This window comes from Phocoena phocoena, chromosome 15 (genome assembly GCF_963924675.1).
Source record: "Phocoena phocoena chromosome 15, mPhoPho1.1, whole genome shotgun sequence".
Classification (NCBI taxonomy): domain Eukaryota; kingdom Metazoa; phylum Chordata; class Mammalia; order Artiodactyla; family Phocoenidae; genus Phocoena; species Phocoena phocoena.
In genome coordinates, this window is record NC_089233.1 from 59,945,544 (window position 1) to 59,964,796 (window position 19,253).

At 51.9% G+C, this 19,253-nt stretch overlaps 1 protein-coding gene across 1 annotated transcript; it reads left to right on the plus strand.

Moving 5' to 3' along the window:
- The first annotated feature begins 8,936 nt into the window (after positions 1 to 8,936).
- On the plus strand, positions 8,937 to 9,668 carry TMEM74B (transmembrane protein 74B). The gene has a single exon (XM_065893626.1). The coding sequence runs from the start codon at positions 8,970 to 8,972 to the stop codon at positions 9,666 to 9,668; it is 699 nt and encodes a 232-aa protein (XP_065749698.1). The 5' UTR covers positions 8,937 to 8,969.
- Positions 9,669 to 19,253: the final 9,585 nt, after the last annotated feature.

The window sequence follows — 19,253 nt, forward strand, 5'->3', positions numbered from 1 at the left end:
AAGGTAGCACAAAGAGTTCCCATATACCCATACCTAATTTTTCTATTATTAACGCCTTATATTAGTATGACAAATTTGTTATAATTAATGAACCAATATTGATCCATTATTATTAGCTAAAGTCCACACTTTGTTCAGATTTCCTTAGTATTTACCTAATGTCCTTTTTTCCTATTCCAGGATCTCATCCAGGACACCATAGTACATTTAGCCGTCATGCATCTTTAAGGCCCCTCTTGGCTGTGACAGTTTCTCAGACTTTCCTTGTTTCGACAGTTCTGAGGTCAGGTATTTTGTAAAATGTCCCTCAGTTGGGATTTGTGTGGTGTTTATCTCCTGGTTAGACTGGGGTAATGGGTTTTGTGAGAGAGATCACAGAGGTAAAGTGCCATTCCCATCACACCATATCAAGGATACATACTATTAACATAATTTGACTCTTGATGTTGACTTTGATCCCCTGGCTGAGGTAATCAGGTTTGTCAGTTTCTCCACTACAAAATTATCTCCACCCCCCCTCCCATACTGTACTCTCTGAAAGGCACTATGCTCTGCCCACACTTAAGAATTGGGGAGTTAATCACAAATAATAGAGAATGAACTAGTGGTTACCAGTGGGGGGAGGGGAGGGACGATACAGAGGTGGAGGGGTGGGAGGTACAAACTATTGTGTGTTAGATAGGCTACAAGAATGTATTGTACAACCCGGGGGAATACAGCCAATATTTTATAATAACTGTAAATGGAATGTAACATTTAAAAATTGTATAAAAAATCTCTACCCAGGAGTCTAAAGAAAAAACAGAATTGGGGTGTTATGTTGCTTCCTTGAGGATGGAATATTTGGAATTCTGCATCAGAGATTTCTCTTTTCCCCCCATTTTTTCATTTATCATATTTTAGGTTACAATCCAATATTTTTTTTGGATCAAATTTTTCTAACTTTGGCTAGTAGGAGCTCTTTTAGTCAGCCCCTATGTCCTTTGACATACCCCCATCATTGTGTGTGTGCGTGTGGTTTGTTCCTTCCTTACTTTCTGGCACTATCAGATACTCCAGGCTTGTGTTGTACATTTCCTGCTTCAGTCCTAGAATCAGCCATTTCTCCCTGGTTCCTTTTATTGGAGAGCGGTATTAGGAACCAAGATATGGGAACCAGGTGCGCTTGTTGCTATGCAGTGTCACGCAGCTAGGTCCTCGCAGCTGACAGAGAAAGGAAATATAGTGTATACTGACTTGTGTATATATACATTTATAGTTATCTATCACATGTATCATAAATATGTACTCATCGGCATCAATATTATGCTAAACATGAGTTCATACAGCTATCTCCAATTCTAATCCATTACCACATGGATCATTCGAGGCTCCTCCTTGGGGTCATTTTTATCATAGCAATGTTGCCTAGTAACAGAGTGATATATGTTTATCTGTTTCCAAGGAAACAGAGCTAGACAGTTAACCAAAGGTCAAATTCTCATGCAGAAGAGGAAAAGCGTGTTAACTCTTTACTCACACTGATCAATGACTCCCCACTGCTCTGGGGATAAAGAACCACCTGCTTGGCTTACAAGGATTCTCAGTGACCTGGCTCACTGACAGTCCAGCCTTATCTCCAACGTTTCTTATTGAGCCCTTCAGGGCAACCACCCTGGTCTCCGTCAAGCCTCACACTCACCATACTCTCTTCTACCCCAGGGCCCTTGCACATGCCAGTCCCTCTGCTGGGCCTCTCTTCCTGCTGTCTTTACCTAGTTGCCTCCTATTCATCCTTTCAATCTCGGCTCAGTCCTCACTTCTGCAGGGGAGCCAGGAGCCATCCCCATCTCCCTGACTAGGTCAGCACCTTGCTGAAAGCTTGAACAGCACCATGTACCTTTGCTCTGTGGCAGTGTTACATTTACTTATCCTTTTCTCCCACTGGAATACAAACTTCTAGAGGGTAGGGATGAAGTCTACCTAATTAATCAGTATATAATAGGAACTCAATAAATATTTGCTCATTTTCTCTATTCTTTATTCGATAAATATTTACCAAGGGCCTCCTATGTGTTGGCTCCTTTTCTAGTGTCTGGGGATACAGGAGGGAGGGAAACAGGCAAAGCTTCTGCCTCTTGACACATATTTTAGTGGTGGTGACAATAAAGAAAGAAATAAGCCACTGTCAGGAGTTGATAAATGCTATGGAGAAAAATTCAGAGTTAAGGAGCAAAGGGTGCTGGGGCACTGCTAGTTTTAAAAGGATGATGTAGGAAGGTATCTCTGAGAAGGTGACATTTGAGCAAAGACGTGAAGGAAGTGAGGGCGAGCTCTGGGGGTCTCAGGAAGAAGCGTGTCCCAGGCAGAAGGAACAGCAAAGGCAAAGGCTCTGAGGCAGGGCTGAGGGAGGGAACTGTGCACGCTTTACAGGGAGTATCACATATAATCCCTATAACCCTTACTAAGTCCATTAAACAGATGAGGAAACTGAGCTCTGAGAGGGGACAAGGCCACACACCCATGAATGGTGGAGCTGGGATTCTCTCGGGAGTCTGGTGCCACAGCCAGCTCCTTTTGAGGTCCCTAACAATAGGCCAGGCTTCTGGAAGGCAGGAAGAGACCGAAGCCCTCCCATCCCTGGAGGTCCTGCCCTGGTCTCTGTCACACTGGCCTCAAAGGCCTGGGCACCTGGCCTCCAGGACGGCCTCCACTGTCCTCCTCGTCAAGGATGGCACGGGCCTTTGGAGCAGGACATGTCAGGTTCTCACATGAGGTGGCTGAGGAGCCAGGACAGGGCATCCCCATCTGCCTGTCCTTCCAGATGGCTGACCTCTGCTGACCCTCCCAAAGCTCCTGGAGTCTGCATTTTCATGATTCCATTGGCAGAGGCGAACACTGAGGCTCAGAGAGGCGGGAGGACTTACCAGAGGCCACGAGAGTGAGCTGGCCACGGAGACTTCCGGAAACCCCATGATCTTCACACGGACCTCCTCTCTGGGCTTCACCTGGGCCCCCAAAGAGGGAGAGTCTCCTTAACTTTTGTGCTCTAGGCATCTCACTGACTCACCTTAATCTGAGCCCTTTAACGGAGAGAAATAGTGGAATCTGCCCTACTCAACACCTGCTCACCCAAACCCACCGCTGGGCTCTGGGGGGGATCAGACAGGGGCCCTGTTCTCCAGGAGGTGCCAGTCTGATGAGGGATGCTGGCACTTACTGAAAATCACAACTCTCAGAAATAAGGACAATAACGCAGGCAAAGAGCGCAGCTGTAGGGGCCCCTGGGGCGAGGGAGTGTGTGGGGCATCGAGCTAGGCTTCCCAGGGGAGGGGGCACTACAGCTGGGCCTTGGAGGAAGAAGGGGTGTGTGGCCATTGGTAATCCTCCAAGATAACACCCGTCTTGGGCTGTGTACCTCAGTGGACCACAAAAAAAGAAGAGCAGGGGAAAAGGAGGAGTGCGCGCGCGCGCGCGCGTCTGTGTTTGGGGGTGAGGGGTGGTCTTCAGAGGCTTCCTTTCAGCCTTCAGGTGGCGCCCTTGAGCCACGGAGCCACAAACGCCAGAGAAGACTATCCCGACCTAAGGACCTCGGAGAGAACCCTGGGTCCAACCTGAGGGCTGTGTGTGTGGGAGGGCGTGAGGAGCGGAGGAAGAGTGGGGGCTTGGCGCAGTAGGGGCTCCCCAGCCGAGGGGCGAGGCCGGCGGCCGAGGGAGGGGTCTCTTTCGGCACTCACCCCCGCGCCTCGCCGCTGCGCCCAGGCACCACGGGATGAAGGCTTCAGTTCCCTAAGCCCAGGTGCTGGCGAAACGGATCTGCCCCAGGGGTGGGGAGGGCAGGAGGATGGATCCGTGTCCCCCCACTCTCACCCTAGTCCGTTACCCTCCTCCCAGTACCTCCCCGCGCTAACTCTCCCGGCGCCCTCGCCGGCCGCGGGCGGAGCCCGATCCGCTGCGCTCGGCGATCCCCGGCTCCCGCCCCTTCTCCGTCCTCCCTCCCCGGAGCTCTCAGAGGCCGTGGCCGCCTCGGTACAGCCCCGCGCGGAGCGAGCAGGTAAGTGCGCCGCGGCAGCGTCTCCGGGCCGGACCCGGCCCGGCCCGGCCCGGCCGGGAAGGGGGCGGGAGCCGGGGAGGGCGAGGAGGAGGCGGCGGCCGGGCCCGCTCTCTCCCGGGCTGCGCCGCAGCACAGACACCGGCGGGCGGGCACCGGCTGCGGGGAGGCGCACTGGGAGGACGCGCCCTCGCCGTTGCCCGGCGCCCTCGCCTCCCGCGTGGGGAGGCAGTGAGGGAGGCCCGGCACAGGTACGCACGCGAAAAGGGGACTGCGAGGGGCGGCGGGAGACCGAGGGCCCGAGGCGGCGAGGGGCGGCCAAGGAGAGCTAGCCTGACCTCGCGGCCCGGCCGAAGGACACGAGGCGAGGCGACCCGGACGCACGCCTGTCCTCGCAGATCCTGGCCTTCGTGGGCCGCCTGGCCGCCTGGCCACCGGCGCCGCTCTGCCCGGTCCGGCCTGGCCCGGCCCAGCGGCGTTTGTGGTCAAGGGCAGGAGCAGGGGGTGTGAGCTGCGGGCTGGCGGGCGCGCGGGTGCGGCGGGCAGTCGGGGTGCTGGGGCTTTCTGCGCGGAACTTTGGGTATAACAGCGTGGACATATCTGAGCGCCCGAGGCTTTGTGTACAACTCGTGCGTGTGTCTATCGATTGGGTTTTGTGAAGCTTACCCACTCCCGCTGTGCGTCTGTCTCCCCGCGTGTTAGTGCACACCAGTGGGTGGGGTGCTGGGCCTGGGGGGATCTTGGTGGATCTTAGCAGTCCTGAGGGTAGTAAACTCTGTGTGTGTGTGTGTGTGTGTGTGTGTGTGTGTGTGTGTGTAACCAGCTCTCTCCCTTGCTGGGATGTGGGTACCAATGTGGTCTATGGATCTATGGCTCACACTGCGTGGCTTCCCATGTCTGTGAATGTTGCATGTGGAAAAGGCCCCTGGGGGTATAAGTGTGGAACTGGGGTGTGCTTTTCAGGTCCTGTTGGACTGCAGATGAAACTTGAGTGTTACTGGTACAGTTGCGGGGTGTGAGCAGTGGACACCAGCATCATTGTCAGCTTGTCTGTTTATGCTTATGTTTTGGATAATTTGCTGGGCATGCCCTTGTAAGTGGTGGGCATCTCTGAACCTGTGTGTCAGATACATAGCAACTCTAGGTAATAGGGAACCTCCTTTTCCTCCACCCTCTTCCTAACTCTGCTGGCATCCTAAGGAAAAAGTTTTGGGTTCCTGCCAAGTGAAAGAGCCCTGCTCCAAGAATTTGGGTGTCCTGGTTTTTTTCTGGGATATGGAAGCATCAATGTGTTGGTCTGGGAAGGGGGTTCCTGGGCCACTCCAGGGGCTGAGTTCTATGGAGGATGCTTAAGACATGGCTGGGGGACCACATCTGGACACCAACTGGGCAGGAGTGGTCACTGCCAGTCCCTGTTACTGGCTGGGCACTCAGGAAAATGCTTTTGGTGCCAAAAGTAAGAAAAGCCAGTGAACACACCTCTCCTCTTGGTTTACTGGAAAGTGGGAGCAGTCTGGGCAGAGCCTGGCCCTGAGTAGGCACTCCCCACCCTGTGTGTGGGAAGGATTGTCTGCCTGGGCAGGTTGCCAAACCACTCCTGAGGGCTGGCTGTGTTCCAAGCCCTGTGCAGGGGGCTGCGGACCCAGACATATCCCTGCCCTCAAGCTGCTCATGGTTGATGTTAAACAGTGGGATAAAGTAGAGAATCTACAAATGAGGCCTGGAAGACCAGGGAAGGAGGGCAGAATGATGCCACTGGTACAAGAGTGTGTGGGTTTGCAGGCTTTTAAGTGATAACGATTCTTGGGGAACCTGCTTTCAACTCCTGGCCCCCACATGCATGCCACGGGATCCTGGCCACATTTTCTAAAATGGAGATAGTAATATCTGCTCGTGGGGCTCGTGGGGGTTATACACAATACTTCTGAGTGAAGTGCCTGCAGTAGGGCCCAGCAGGGAGTGTAGGTGCTCAGTAAACATTTATTAAATTGGAACTCAGGAAAAAGGGACATGGTCATAGAGATGGGTTGTAAGTGGAAACAGGCTTTGTACTCAGATGAAAGGCCCTGTGTGTGCTAAGAGGAGGTGTCTGATGCAGGCCCATGTTGGAAGGAAGATCAGAAAGATCGAGCCTTCCTGCCCTGAGGCTCTTTAAATTTCATTCAGTCCATTCATTTTCACTTCATTCATTTGCTTATATCCTCTCTCTCTCTCTCTCTCTCTCTCTCTCTCTCACACACACACACACACACACACACACACACACACACACACGCTGAAGCACAGAGAACTGGAGAATAAATTCAGGCACACAAATGCAGAGAAAGGTCTAGAATCCTGTGTACGTGTGTGTAGACACACTAGGGCATACGAGCCACTCTGCACCTGTGGGTCTCTGTGCAGTGTGGCGACTTGGGTCTGTGGTGTATGTACCCACAGTACATCAGTGTGCAGGGGGAATGGGGTAGTTCTGCTGTGGGATCAGGAGTTCTACATGCCAGGTGGGGCCTGTAGAGGGAGCACCAGATCTGCCTGAGGGAGGACTCCATCATCAGCTCCAGCTGAGTGTGGCTGTGAGGGAATGGGGGCTAGGGTGGTCAGATTCTTTCCTTTTACAAGAGAAGCCAGGCATCCAAGGTTTAAAGTGTAAAATGTTCACTGCAGCACTATGTACAATAGCCAGGACATGGGACCAACCTAAATGTCCATCGACAGATGAATGGATAAAGAAGATTTGGCACATATATACGATGGAATATTACTCAGCCATAAAAAGAAACGAAATTGAGTTATTTGTAGTGAGGTGCATGGACTAGAGTCTGTCATACAGAGTGAAGTAAATCAGAAAGAGAAAAACAAATACTGTATGCTAACGCATATATATGGAATCTAAAAAAAGAAAAAGGGGGGTGGGCTTTCCTGGTGGCGCAGTGGTTAAGAATCCGCCTGCCAATGGAGGGGACACGGGTTCGAGCCCTGGTCCAGGAAGATCCCACATGCCGCGGAGCAACTAAGCCCGTGCGCCACAACTACTGAGCCTGTACTCCAGAGCCCGTGCTCCGCAACAAGAGACGCCACCGCAATGAGCAGCCCGCGCACCACAACAAAGAGTAGCCCCTGCTCACTGCAACTAGAGAAAGCCCACACACAGCAGTGAAGTCTCAACGCAGCCAAAAATAAATAAATTTATAAAAAAAAAAAAGGGGGGTACTGATGAACCTAGTTGCAGGGCAGGAATAAAGAGGTAGACATAGAGAATGGACTTGAGGACATGGGGTGGGAGGGCGAAGCTGGGGCGAAGTGAGAGTAGCATCGACATACATACACTAAATGTAAAATAGTTGGCTGGTGGGAAGCAGCAGCATAGCACAGGGAGATCAGTTCGGTGCTTTGCGATGACCTACAGGGGTAGCATAGGGAGGATGGGAGGGAGGCTCAGGAGAGAGGGGATATGGGGCATGTGTAGGCATATGGCTGATTGGCTTTGTTGTGCAACAGAAACTAACACAGTATAGTGAAGCAATTATACTCCAATAAAGACCTAGTTAAAAAATAAATAAAGTGTAAAATCTTTTGCTTTTTATATATTGGCAACTGCTTCACCAAAAACCAGATGAACAGACCAGAAACAAAAAAAAGCAGAACTTCTATGAGCCAAATATGGCCCATGGGCTGTAAGCTGGTATCCTTTGGCACGTGTGCTGTCTGTCTGTGTGGGTGTGTATTCAGGTACTTGGGTAGGGTGTCTCCTCTTTGAGCAGAGAGTACCCCCTTACCCGCTCCTCTCCCAGCTCCCCTTCTGTGGTCTGCATCCAGGTCCTCCCATCTTCTATTTACATAAAGGCATTTGGCCTTGACCTCAGTCATGGCTCTCAGATATGCTCCTTTCTCTTTGCCCTCTCAGCTTCCATGTCTCCCCTGACCACACTGGGTTCCTCCCTGGACCCCTGGCCTCCACTCCCCTCCTTCCCCATCCTGTCTGTCCTCCATGCAGCAGCCAGAGAGAGCTTTCCAAAACCTAGGCCGTGTTAGCCCTCCCATCCCCAACGCCTCGCCTCCCTGGCTCCTTGGCCTGGTTTTCAGAGTCCTTAGTGAGCCGGTCCCAGCTGACCTCAAGGCACCCCTTCTCCCTCTCCAGAATGCCCTTGTCCCCTCTCAGTGCTGGGGGATTTCCCACTCATCCTCCGAGGTTTGGCTCAAATGCCACCAACTCCTAGAAGCTTCCCTAACTTTCTCCTTTTGCTCTTACGACCACCTTCATCTCTACCCCTTCCCCTGCCCCAGTCATTCTCACTTCATCACAACAGCGTCCATTAATTGAACTGGCAGGGGCCTTAAATGCCTTATTTTATGAAATCCTCACATCATCCCTATGAGGGAGACATTTGGCTTATTCACATTTAACAGATGAGAAAATTGAGTCTAGAAAGGTCACCTCACTTGCCAAAGCTCAAGTGGTGACGCTGGGATTAGAACCTATCTACTGTATTTAAATTTCCTCCATCATAATAGCTCGTTGCTGATACTTACTGAGTCCTTACTGTTCTGAGCACTTTATATGGATTAACTCAATCCCTGTATCAGTCCTGTTAAATATGGAGTGGTAGTATTACTGTCATTTAATACAGAGGGAAACAGGCCCAGAGACGATACGGGAATTGCCCAAAGCCACACGCCCGCCAGTGGTGAAGCAGGATCCTAGCGCGGATTGGGTCTCACTGCTCTGTCATTATCTTATCCCCTGCCTCCCCCTCTGGCTGGCGGGCTCCCCCTCCTCCCCGGTGGAAACTGGGCCTGACTCACCTTCACATCTCTCGGGGCCTTCTGTGATGTCTGGCACCAGCAGGCTCTCAGTAGAGGTTCGCTAAATTCCACTGACTTTCTGTTTTCTCTTCTAGCTGCCAAGCGGCCAAGGGATGAGCTGGGGCCCGCCTTCCCAATGGCATCTTCCCCTGGTCTGGAACTGAAGACACTGAGTAATGGTCCCCAGGCCCCAGGGAGACCAGCTCCTCTGGGTCCAGCGGCCCCACGCAGGGCGGGTGTGGAGAATGCCTGCTTCTTTTCGGAGGAGCGCGAGACTCATTTCCAGAACCCTAGGGATGCCAGACTGGGCAGCTCCCCCAGCCCCCCTGAGGGCGTCCCCTCATGGCCCCGATCCCAGAGGGACGACCTGTCCCTGCGTTCAGAAGAGGGGCCAGGCCTGGAGCCTGTGAGCCACCCGGTGGATTACGGCTTTGTTTCCGCTCTGGTTTTCCTGGTGAGCGGGATCCTCCTGGTGGTGACTGCATACACCATCCCCCGAGAGGCCCGTGTCAACCCGGACACAGTGTCAGCACGGGAGATGGAACGACTAGAAATGTACTATGCGCGCCTGGGCTCACACCTGGACAAGTGCATCATTGCAGGCCTGGGGCTGCTCACAGTGGGCGGCATGCTCTTGTCCGTGCTGCTGATGGTCTCCCTGTGCAAGGGAGAGCTGTACCGCCGGCCGAACTTCGTCCCTGGCAGGGGCTCCAGGAAGACCTACGGCTCCATTAACCTGCGCATGAGACAGCTCAGTGGGGATGGGAGCCAGGCCCTGGTGGAGAACGAAGTCGTCCAGGTCTCGGAGACCAGCCGCACCCTCCAGGGGTCTTAAGTAAGAGCCCACCCTCTCTGGCTGCTTCAGCTTCAGGGCTACAAGGCCTCCGAGTCTGGGGTTTCGGACTGAGCTCCACATAGGGCCCCGTGGAAGGAGTCCTGGGTGATGGAGGGGGAGCTTGGGGCCTGGCCCAGGCTTCGCTTGGGAGAGCTGCCCCTGATCTGTTTTGTAGCTTGAGGTTTTGCATAAGGTTTTGTTTGAAGGATGGCTTCTGCTGCTAAAAATACAAAAGTTTGGAAACTGCTGCACTTGGAGGATGAGTTTCTTGGCCTGCCCGAGGATCCAGAGCTGTCTGAAAGGCTGCCCATCCTATTCCCCATGCCTTGGGGAATTCCGGGCTCCCTGCTGTCCTCATCAGCCATGTATGGGTGTTGGGCAAACTTGGCTTTGAGCCCTGACTGTCTAAGGTGGGAGGTGGCTTCATGATGAGGGGAGAAGTCAGCCCTGGGACGACCTCCCCACTCCAGGCCTCAGTCCCCCTGACTGTGAGGTGAGAGGGACGGCCCCTCCAGTTCTGCCCTAGGAATTCCTATATGGAATGGGAGCCCAGTTTCTGCATCTGGCTGCTCCTTCAGGGGACGAGAGTGTCTGGCAGGTGCTGACCATTCTCTGTGCCATTTTCTGACCCAGTGTTGGTGGCCACCACTGTCACACAGCCAGCATCTCACTCGGTCCTGTTAAAGGACCCCCTAAGTCCTCAGGTTAGACTGGGCTAAATCCAGAGTTTGCTACAGCCTGGTCTTGGTCTTGAATTACCTGCTGTGACTAGATCTTAGCACACATTTTACAAAGTCATGTGCACAGTTTTCACTAACTCCCTGGACAAGGGCGGGGGGATCTTTTAAACAGGAAAGGGTAGGGGCTTTGTTGTATTTCTGTGGACGCAGTGTGGGCCTTCATCACTTCCCCTTCCTCAATAATATGTCTCTTAGGCCTGACCTTATTCTCGTAACAGAAAAAAAATTTTTTTTTAATGCTGAATTTGTAACTTCCTTCCCCAACTCCCGTAGCTGTAAAGTGCAGCCCCAATTTATTGGGGGAGAAATCAGGCACATTCTGGTGGCCTGAAAATTCTAGCCACATTGATCACGTTTGTTCTGTTTCTCTTGTCGAGTGTTTCCAGGCTCTGTCCAGATTCTCTTTAAACTACTGACAAAGAAGGCTTCCCTGGTGGCGCAGTGGTTGAGAGTCCGCCTGCCGATGCAGGGGACACGGGTTCGTGCCCCGGTCCGGGAAGATCCCACATGCCGCGGAGCGGCTGGGCCCGTGAGCCGTGGCCGCTGAGCCTGCGTGTCCGGAGCCTGTGCTCCGCAACGGGAGAGGCCACAAGGGTGAGAGGCCCGTGTACCGTAAAAAACAAACAAACAAACAAAAAACTACTGACAAAGAAAGGAAGTGGGCCCTAGCGGGCAAGGAGATAAAGGTGTTTGAGGACTGGGGGAGGGCATCGTCCATTCTGAAAGGCCCTAGAGGGCTTTGAGAGTACGTGCCTTCTAGGCCACTGGTGTGAAGACGCTAAAGGGGTCATTTCTGTGAGCCTCCGACCCATGCAGGTCCTACATACTCCATCTCAGTTGGCCACGTGGGACATTGATCCTAACTGACTCTTCAGGGTGGGAGGATAGGGTGGGCATGGGGTCTGTAGGCTAGAGCAGCCCTGATTATCTGTAACCTGAGCCTTCAGTCCGGTGAGTTGAACATCTGGGCAGTGTAACATCATAGCCTCTATGACGGATCAAATATCTGCTCCTGCTGGCAGGTTTTGCCAGGAGTAGGGGGCTGGGGGAGGGCTGGAGGGGACAAAGCCTATTCAGCTTGGCCCGCCAGGTTCTGTTCCTGGTGTTTAAGAGGTGTGGTTTGAAAAGAACAAAGCCTCAAGATGGTGAAAGACTCACAAGTCAAGGCTCCAAGAGAGGAGTGGAGGCAGAAAGTGGCATGAGCCATTCTAGGTAGTAGAATTGAACATCCCAAATGATGGGCCCTTCATATCCATAATGATAATAATAAAAATATCAATCCAAGCCAAATGGATTATTGTGAGATATTGTCAGTTTAAATGCAATGGATTGTTTATAGGGGCTAAATCTGTTAGAAGATTAAATCTAGATTAAACCAGGAATCTCAGGTTTTCTCTAAGTCAGAGAAACCAGCTTTGCATCCTAATACAGAAACTCCTTTAGGAAATGTGTAAAATGGATGGAGGCAGTCATTACTTTGTCAATGTGTTAAGAAAACTTGAGCGATGCCGAAAACATTTCCCCAAGATTGCAGCTGAGATCTCCCAGCCAGTGGATCAGAAACAGGGTCAGGAGGGAGCATGGCATAGGGTGCCGAGAGCTTTCTTTGCAGGTTTTTTGGGGGTAGGTGTGAAGTGGTCCCAAGGGCCCCTGCGCCTCATCTGAAGGAACTCCCTCTCCCACCCGACAGTCTACTAGGGTCGCCAAACCTTGCTTGTCCTGGTGTATGAGAACAGATAACTGATTTTGGAGTTGGTAAAACCTGGGTTTGAGTCCAGGGTCTGCCGTTTATTGGCTGTGTGGCCTTGGGCAAGGTGCTCTATCTCTCTGAGTATCCAGAGTATTGTTTTCTTTGTGAAGTGGGAGGAATGAAACTTTGGCCTCAGCCTCCTTGCGGGGAGAGCGGGGTTGGTGAAAATCATAGAGAAGTTAGAGGCCTGAGTGTATGAGGTCCAGTTACCATGATGACGCTTCTTCCCTGCCCCAGTTGGAGATAACCGGATTAGGCCTAAAACCTCAGGGTCAACCAACCCTTCGGACTTCTCTCGAGCCTCCCATTCTACCCATCAGAAGATCTTGGTGGTTCCACCTTTGGAATCTGACCCCTGCCCGCCCCTCAGCCATAACCACCTGGTTCGGGTTGCTCATTAGTGTCCTAATTCCTCTACTCTGCCCCAGTTCATGTTCCACTTGGCAGCCAGGCAGATCCTATTCAAAGGTTCATTCGGTCAGGCAGCTCCTCTGCTCGAAACTGTCCTATGGCTCCCTCTCATTCCAGGCAAAAGCCACCTTTCTCACCAGTCAAGGGTAGATTTACCATCCAGGCCCCTCACTTGCCCAGGCTCCTTCCAAGGCCCTGAGTCAAACTTTTATTTGTAATTTTGATATTTTAAAAAAGGACAGCACCTTAACTTGCATAAGCTTCAGGTCCGTCCCTCACAGTGGCCTATAAAAGGCCTACACAATCTGGGCCCTGTGCCTCTCTGAACTTATCCCCCACCCTAGCCTCTGCTCACTCCATGGCCTCCACACTTGCCTCCTTGTAGGCACACTCAACATGCCAGGCACACTCCCACCTCAGGGCCTTTGCACTTGCTGCTCCTGGAAGGCACCCCTTCCCTGTGGGCCTTTGGGCAAACTATTCTACCTCTCTGGTCTTCCAGAGTGAGACTAGAAACCTTCCCACTCTGCCTTCTCTGGGGACTGAGGGGATCAGGAAACACAAGAAGAGGGCTTTCCAAAGTTAAGACCATGGTACCATGTCTGGAGAGCTTTGGAAGGGCAAGAGGAGGGGGAGGAAATGAGGCATTATGAAGAAGCCACAGGAGGCAGAGTTCTAAGGGTTCTGTCTGGGAGGAAAGAGGAGGGTCAGTGGCACTGACAAGAGTCAGGGAGATGCCCTCCAGTTGGGTCTGTTGGTTTCTCCCGAGAGAGTGGGCTCCTCTTGATGTCCCCAAGGAGGTGAGTTTCAGCTAAGGGAAGGAGAAGCTTGCTGAGGTCTTGCCTGGGTTGGAGTGATAGGGAGGTCCTTGTCAGTGGAGGTACATTAGCATTGACTGGTCAGATGTTGGATGTCTTCAGGGAGAAGGCATAGTGGAGTTGGGTAGGATTTAGTCACGAGGCTCCCCAGGGTCCCAACCGCCCTCCTTGGAGGAGAGCCTGTGCCCCAATGGCCAGAGCCTGGCTAAAGACAGTAGCAACCCTGGCCCTCGGTATCTTCTTTTCTTTGGCCCCAACACCCTCTTCCCAAGATCAAGCCTCTTCCTGGGTCGGGTTGTCCTTGAGCAAATGGGCAGACCCAGGGGATCTGAATGGTGCAGAGGGCGGCAGGATTACTGCCTTCCTCCTCCAAGGGGACCAAGCGCTTCTGAGCTTTCTCCCTACTCCAGTCTCAGAGGGATTGGGGGCAGAGCCCCTTACGGAGAGAGTCCACTGAGGAGCGCCCACACGTAATGGTATAAGGGTACTGCCTCTGGGGTCGGATTGCCTGGATGCTTAGTGGATGTCTAATTCCTCTGAGCTGCTGTTTCTTCATCTGGTGAATGATAGCACCTTCCCCATAAGGCATGTTGAGCAGTAAATGAAATACCTGTAAAGCACTTAGCATAGTGCCTGGCACTTCATAATTCACTCAATAATGTTAACTATTCATTTGTTCGTTCATTCACACCTATCTGTATTCTTCCCCGGGTGGGGCACTACAGGGACACATGGGCCCTGCCCCTGGGGAAATAGGACAGTGCCCAGAGGACTGTGTATGTGTGGCCAGGTGGGGGGGTGTTGGCACAGAGGGGGTATCTGATTAAGTTGGGGTCCGAAAAGGCTTTCCTGGAAGGGGTGATGTCTAATAGGATTCTTAAACGATGAGGCAGTATCCAGTGTGGGGTGAGAGTGGGGAGCAGGAAAGGTATTCCGGGCAGAGAGGAAGAGCATATGAGCAGAGGCTCAGAGGCATAAAACAGCCTGGTGTGTACTGGGGGGGGGCAGGGGTGGGCGGGAGGTCTGCAGGTTCTGGGCTGGAGTGTTGGGATGAGGCCTGCTAAAGAGCAGGGGCGTCATAGTGGGGGCTTGCATTTCATCATCTACAGACTGGGGGCAGCCACGGTCCTTAACTCACAGGGTTGTTACGAGGACTCGGAGTTCACACTGGTATAGCGCATACCTAGGGGCCTGGTACATGGGGAGAACTCACTGTCAGCCATATGATTGCTTATGTGTGTGGCAGGAAGACTCTTTTTTTTCTTTAATTTATTTATTTTATTTATTTTTGGCTGCGTTGGGTCTTCGTTGCTGCGTGCGGGCTTTCTCTAGTTGCGGTGAGCAGGGGCTACTCTTTGTTGCGGTGAGAGGGCTTCTCGTTGCGGTGGCTTCTCTTGTTGCGGAGCACGGGCTCTAGGCGCCTGGGCTTCAGTAGTTGTGGCACATGGGCTCAGTAGTTGTGGCTCGCGGGGCCTAGAGCGCAGGCTCAGTAGTTGCAGCGCATGGGCTTAGTTACTCCACGGCATGTGGGATCTTCCTGGACCAGGGCTCGAATCTGTGTCCCCTGCATTGGCAGGCGGATTCTTAACTACTGCACCACCAGGGAAGCCCCAGGAAGATTCTTCTGAGGGCAGGTGCATTGTAGGGGTGATGCTGGCATTGGGGAGGCCAGTCCATGGGACTGTCCAACTGCAGCCAGAGGACATAACCTTGAACTCCAGGCCTCCATCTCTGCAGCCTATCCCTTCTCAGCCTCTGAGCTGCCAAGGTCGAGGTGAAGGCTGCTGTTCTCCTGGGCCTGGGGGAAGGTTAGTGAGTGGAAGGATCTTCTGGCAGGAAAGCTGGCCCCAGGGGAGCAGGGAGGACAGCGGAACAAGGCGTCTGCCATGCCAACCTTTTCCCGGGTGGCAAGGCATCGGAGCCAACAATGACTTAGGGTAAAGGGCATTCAGAAAAGGCCATCTCTCTCCCTCTCCTAATTCTTCCCTTCAACCAGTCTCTCCCTAACCTCCTCTTTTTTATTTCTCTGTGTCTGCATCTCCTTTCACTAAAGCCACTCTTGGGGGTTAGGCACCCATAGGTGAGTTGCTACTATTGCTGACTCACCTGCCAGCCATCTGGTTCTCCTCCTGGGAGTCTCCACCCTCCTCCACCAAAGGTAAAAGAAGGGGCCCAAATGCAAATGCCTGTACAGCTTGGCAGGTGACATTCCCGAATGAAGCAGGTGGCAGTGAACAGCAGTGGCAGGATTAAAGGGGTGCCTGCTTCAGCTGGCTGGCTGTTGCCCTGGTGGATGGGCTCAGGGTTGCCAGAGCTCCTGATTTTTCAAGAGCAGCTGGACATCTGGACCTTTGTGTGGGTAAAAGGATGCTGAAAGGGATTATCCCACTGCCTGAGAGTTGTGACAGGCCAGAACTGAGGACAAGGGACTGTCCAATGAGATGCCACCTGCTGGGGCCAGACATCCACCCCCTCCCTGTCCCAGGGCTTACTGAGTCACTCATAGAGATGGGGGCACCCTCAAGAAGTGGACTAGACTGCCTCCCAGCTGGAGGCTCACTGAGCTACAAGTGTCACTTGAGTGTTTCCCATCCAAGATCCTTCATTCTTTCAACAAAGACTTAAGCACCATTCTGTGCTAGGTTTTGAGGTATAGCACCAAACAGATGAAAAAGGTTAGGGAAGTATTCTTTTTTGTTTGTTTGGTTTGTTTCTTCTTTTTTTTGATCGGCAGCTAAGTTTGCCATCAGTTTTATCTTCTTTTCCCCACTTTGGCTTGACTGTGTCTTTTGGCTGGATACCCACCAAGAGGCAAACCCAGTTTACAGGTGACAAAATTAATTTCATATATATTTTACTGTTATAATGTGGCTACTAGAAAAAATTTAATTATATATGTGGTTGTCATTGTATGCCTATTGGACAGCACTGCTGTATATGTTTCAGCCAAGTATTATATGTATATACATGTATGTGCACATAATATATCTATAATATGGCTTATATCATCGTTCCATAGCATCTATCACTCTCTTATTACCAAACACTTAGAGAGAACTGTTCAATGTCAAAATGAGTGCCAGCCTTTCAGCGTCAGCTGAAAGGGCTGCCTCCATCATCTGCAGTATCCACTTCCAAAGCAGAGAGTACCTGTTGACTCAGCCTGACTCATCTGCCTGACTGACCTTAGTCTGATGTTGCAGAGCCTTGGCAGAGATGACAAACCTCTTGGGAATGTTTTTATTTTTTTCTCTTAACCTTATTAGTTCAGAAAGGATTATAACCATCCTGCCAACGGGTATGCACTCCAAATGGCCACACATCCTGGATTAGGCAGGAAATGACTAGGAAAGTATTCTTGAGAGGGCTTGACAAGTATCTTCTGGAGCTCGTGAATTAGTGTGAACATGGAGATGAGGTCTATTTCTGACCTGGAGAATTTCTGATGTGGGAGGCCCATGCAAACAGCCCACGCTGGCTTGAAGGGATGACGGTGCTGGGAATCAGGGAGGAATAAGGGCAGTCCTGCATCCCCTCCCAGTGTTCTGAGGCCCTTGAAGGTAGGTGGAGGACCCCAGTGTTCCAGGGTTCCGAGTGTTCATGTAGGCAGGTGAGGGGAGGCTGGAGCTGTGGGGTGGCACAGGTGGCTATGCAGCCCAGCATACTACTTCAAGAAGCAGAGGGCCTAAGAACCTCTTATGGACTGACAGAGACCCTCACTACTCTCTGAGAGTCCAGGATAAAGCTCTCAACACCCCCCCAAATTTGGCATGTTGTCTACTGAAGACTCCAGCATCAAAAGCAAACAAAACCCCAGCATGAGTCACAGTAAGAGCACCTCCCCCGGCCCATCATCACGGCTAGTGAAGAGACACTTCATTTTTCTCCCTTCTTCCTCCCCATCCCACCACAGTGGAGGAGCAAGGGTTCAAAAGGGGTCAGAGGAGACCTCTTGGAACTGGATATAAGTTGGAAAGTTTTAAACTGGACTGGACTGAATTTGAAAATCAAAGTGACCAGTTAGTTACTGGTTGGGACCTAGATGCTGAGATGAGAAAGGGGGATTTGATAGAGGTTAGTTGGATAAAAGAAAACACTTCATGTTTCTACATTTCAGTGAACCCGTTATGCATTATACACATTAGACCAAATATAGTGCTCTTTCTGTGCCAGGCACTCTTCCAAGTCTTTCCATCTACTAGCTCACTTAAACCTCACAACCATCTCGGAGAGTGGGTGCTCTCATTACTTCCATTTTACAGATGAGGAAGCTGAGGCACAGTCAGGCTACGTGACTTTCCCAAGGTCACACAGCTGGTAAATAGCAGTCAAGACTCAAATTTCATAGCATGCAGGCCAGTCAGAGCATGTTTGTGGATCTGGGCTGTGGGCTGCCACTTTGAGGCTTGTGGTTTAGACATGAATCCGGAAGCTCTGTAGGGGGGAGGAGAGGACAGTTGGGGGAGCACTGAACTCGAGCAGGCCCATGGCCTACTTAAATCATGGAAGCAGGAGCAGGATCTCGGAGGCAGTCAAGCCCACCTTTATCCCCATTTTACTACTGGGGAAAACCAAAAAGGGGGGTGGAACTTGCCCAGGGGCCCCATGGCTCAGGCCGCCTCTCTTCTTCCTAGGCTTCTCATGTGAATTTATATCCTAGGAATCAAGAAGCCTACAGGATGAAACTGTCCTGTGGCTCTAATCTGAAGGAGAGAGGGAAGGCGGGGCTCTGTCTTGGAGGCAGGATACCTAGGTTCAGGTCTCCTTCTCTTAGGGATGCCTGCCTGTCCCCAGGGGAGGGCCATCCTGGATTGGGGAGCAGCAGACACAAGCTTATCCTGGCCCAAAGGCCACCTCTTGCAGCTGTGCATAGTGGGGTGCTGGCCAGGGTGCTGAACCTGTATGGCCCCTTCCTCTTACAGCCTCACTGTCCCTCAGAGACCGACATGACTGTTTTGGGTAGTGTTTAGTAGGAAAGCCTTGGGCTAGGATTTCTGTGGTCTTTGTGGCATAGGGAAGGTCACTCAACTGCTCTGGACCTGCTTTTTCATCTGTTCAATGGGGAGAGTAGCTCCCATCCTACCAAACTCAGAAGGCTGGGGCGAGCATCACTTGCGGTCAGAGCACAGAGTCCGAGGCCATTTCTGGGGCCCAGTGAAGCCTCTCAGGAGGTCACCCTTACAGAGAGGCTTTGTGGGCCTGTTTCGTCCTCTGTGGGATAGGGATTGGGCTGGGTGTTTTCAGATGCTCCTAACCTAGGTGCTTGGGAGCTGTGGCTATAGGTGGAAGTGCTCAGAAACATGAGATACACTTCGCAAACAGGACTGACTTAGGACTCTTAGACCATCTTGGGAATTATGCAGCATTGTTCCTTTTTCATACAAGACCTGACTTGTTTTCCAGCTTCAGGAGTGGGTTTTGCCCATACTCCTCGTCTGGACAAGATGTGAGGTCTAGGTACAGCAGTTTTACTAAAAAGAGCACTGGTTTTAGAACCAGCTGACTCAGGTCCCCATCATGGTTCTGCCACCCCTAAAAGAGGAAACCCAGCACCACTTCAACTAATGCTGCTAACAGTGTTTACTCTGGGAGTAGCCAGGTGTACTACATGAGACAAGGAAAAGCCTAGCACACTGGGGACACCAGATACAAGCTTGTTTTCTTTGTCGGATAGCAGCCTAAGGTTCCCTTCCTCTTGTCAATGACTCAGTCTTATCTACCCATGTGGCTTCCGTAATGATAGCTGGTAGCCTCTGAGCTCCTGCTATCTATTTATAAGACACATTATTTGGTTGGACCCTGCAACAATCCCGAAGGTAGACGTGATGCTCATTTTGCAGATAAAGCCACATACCAGCAAAGGGAG

What these genes read in the sequence shown, in the direction of transcription:
- TMEM74B (XM_065893626.1), top strand. Translation starts at nt 8,970, where the DNA reads ATGGCATCTTCCCCTGGTCTGGAACTGAAGACACTGAGTAATGGTCCC.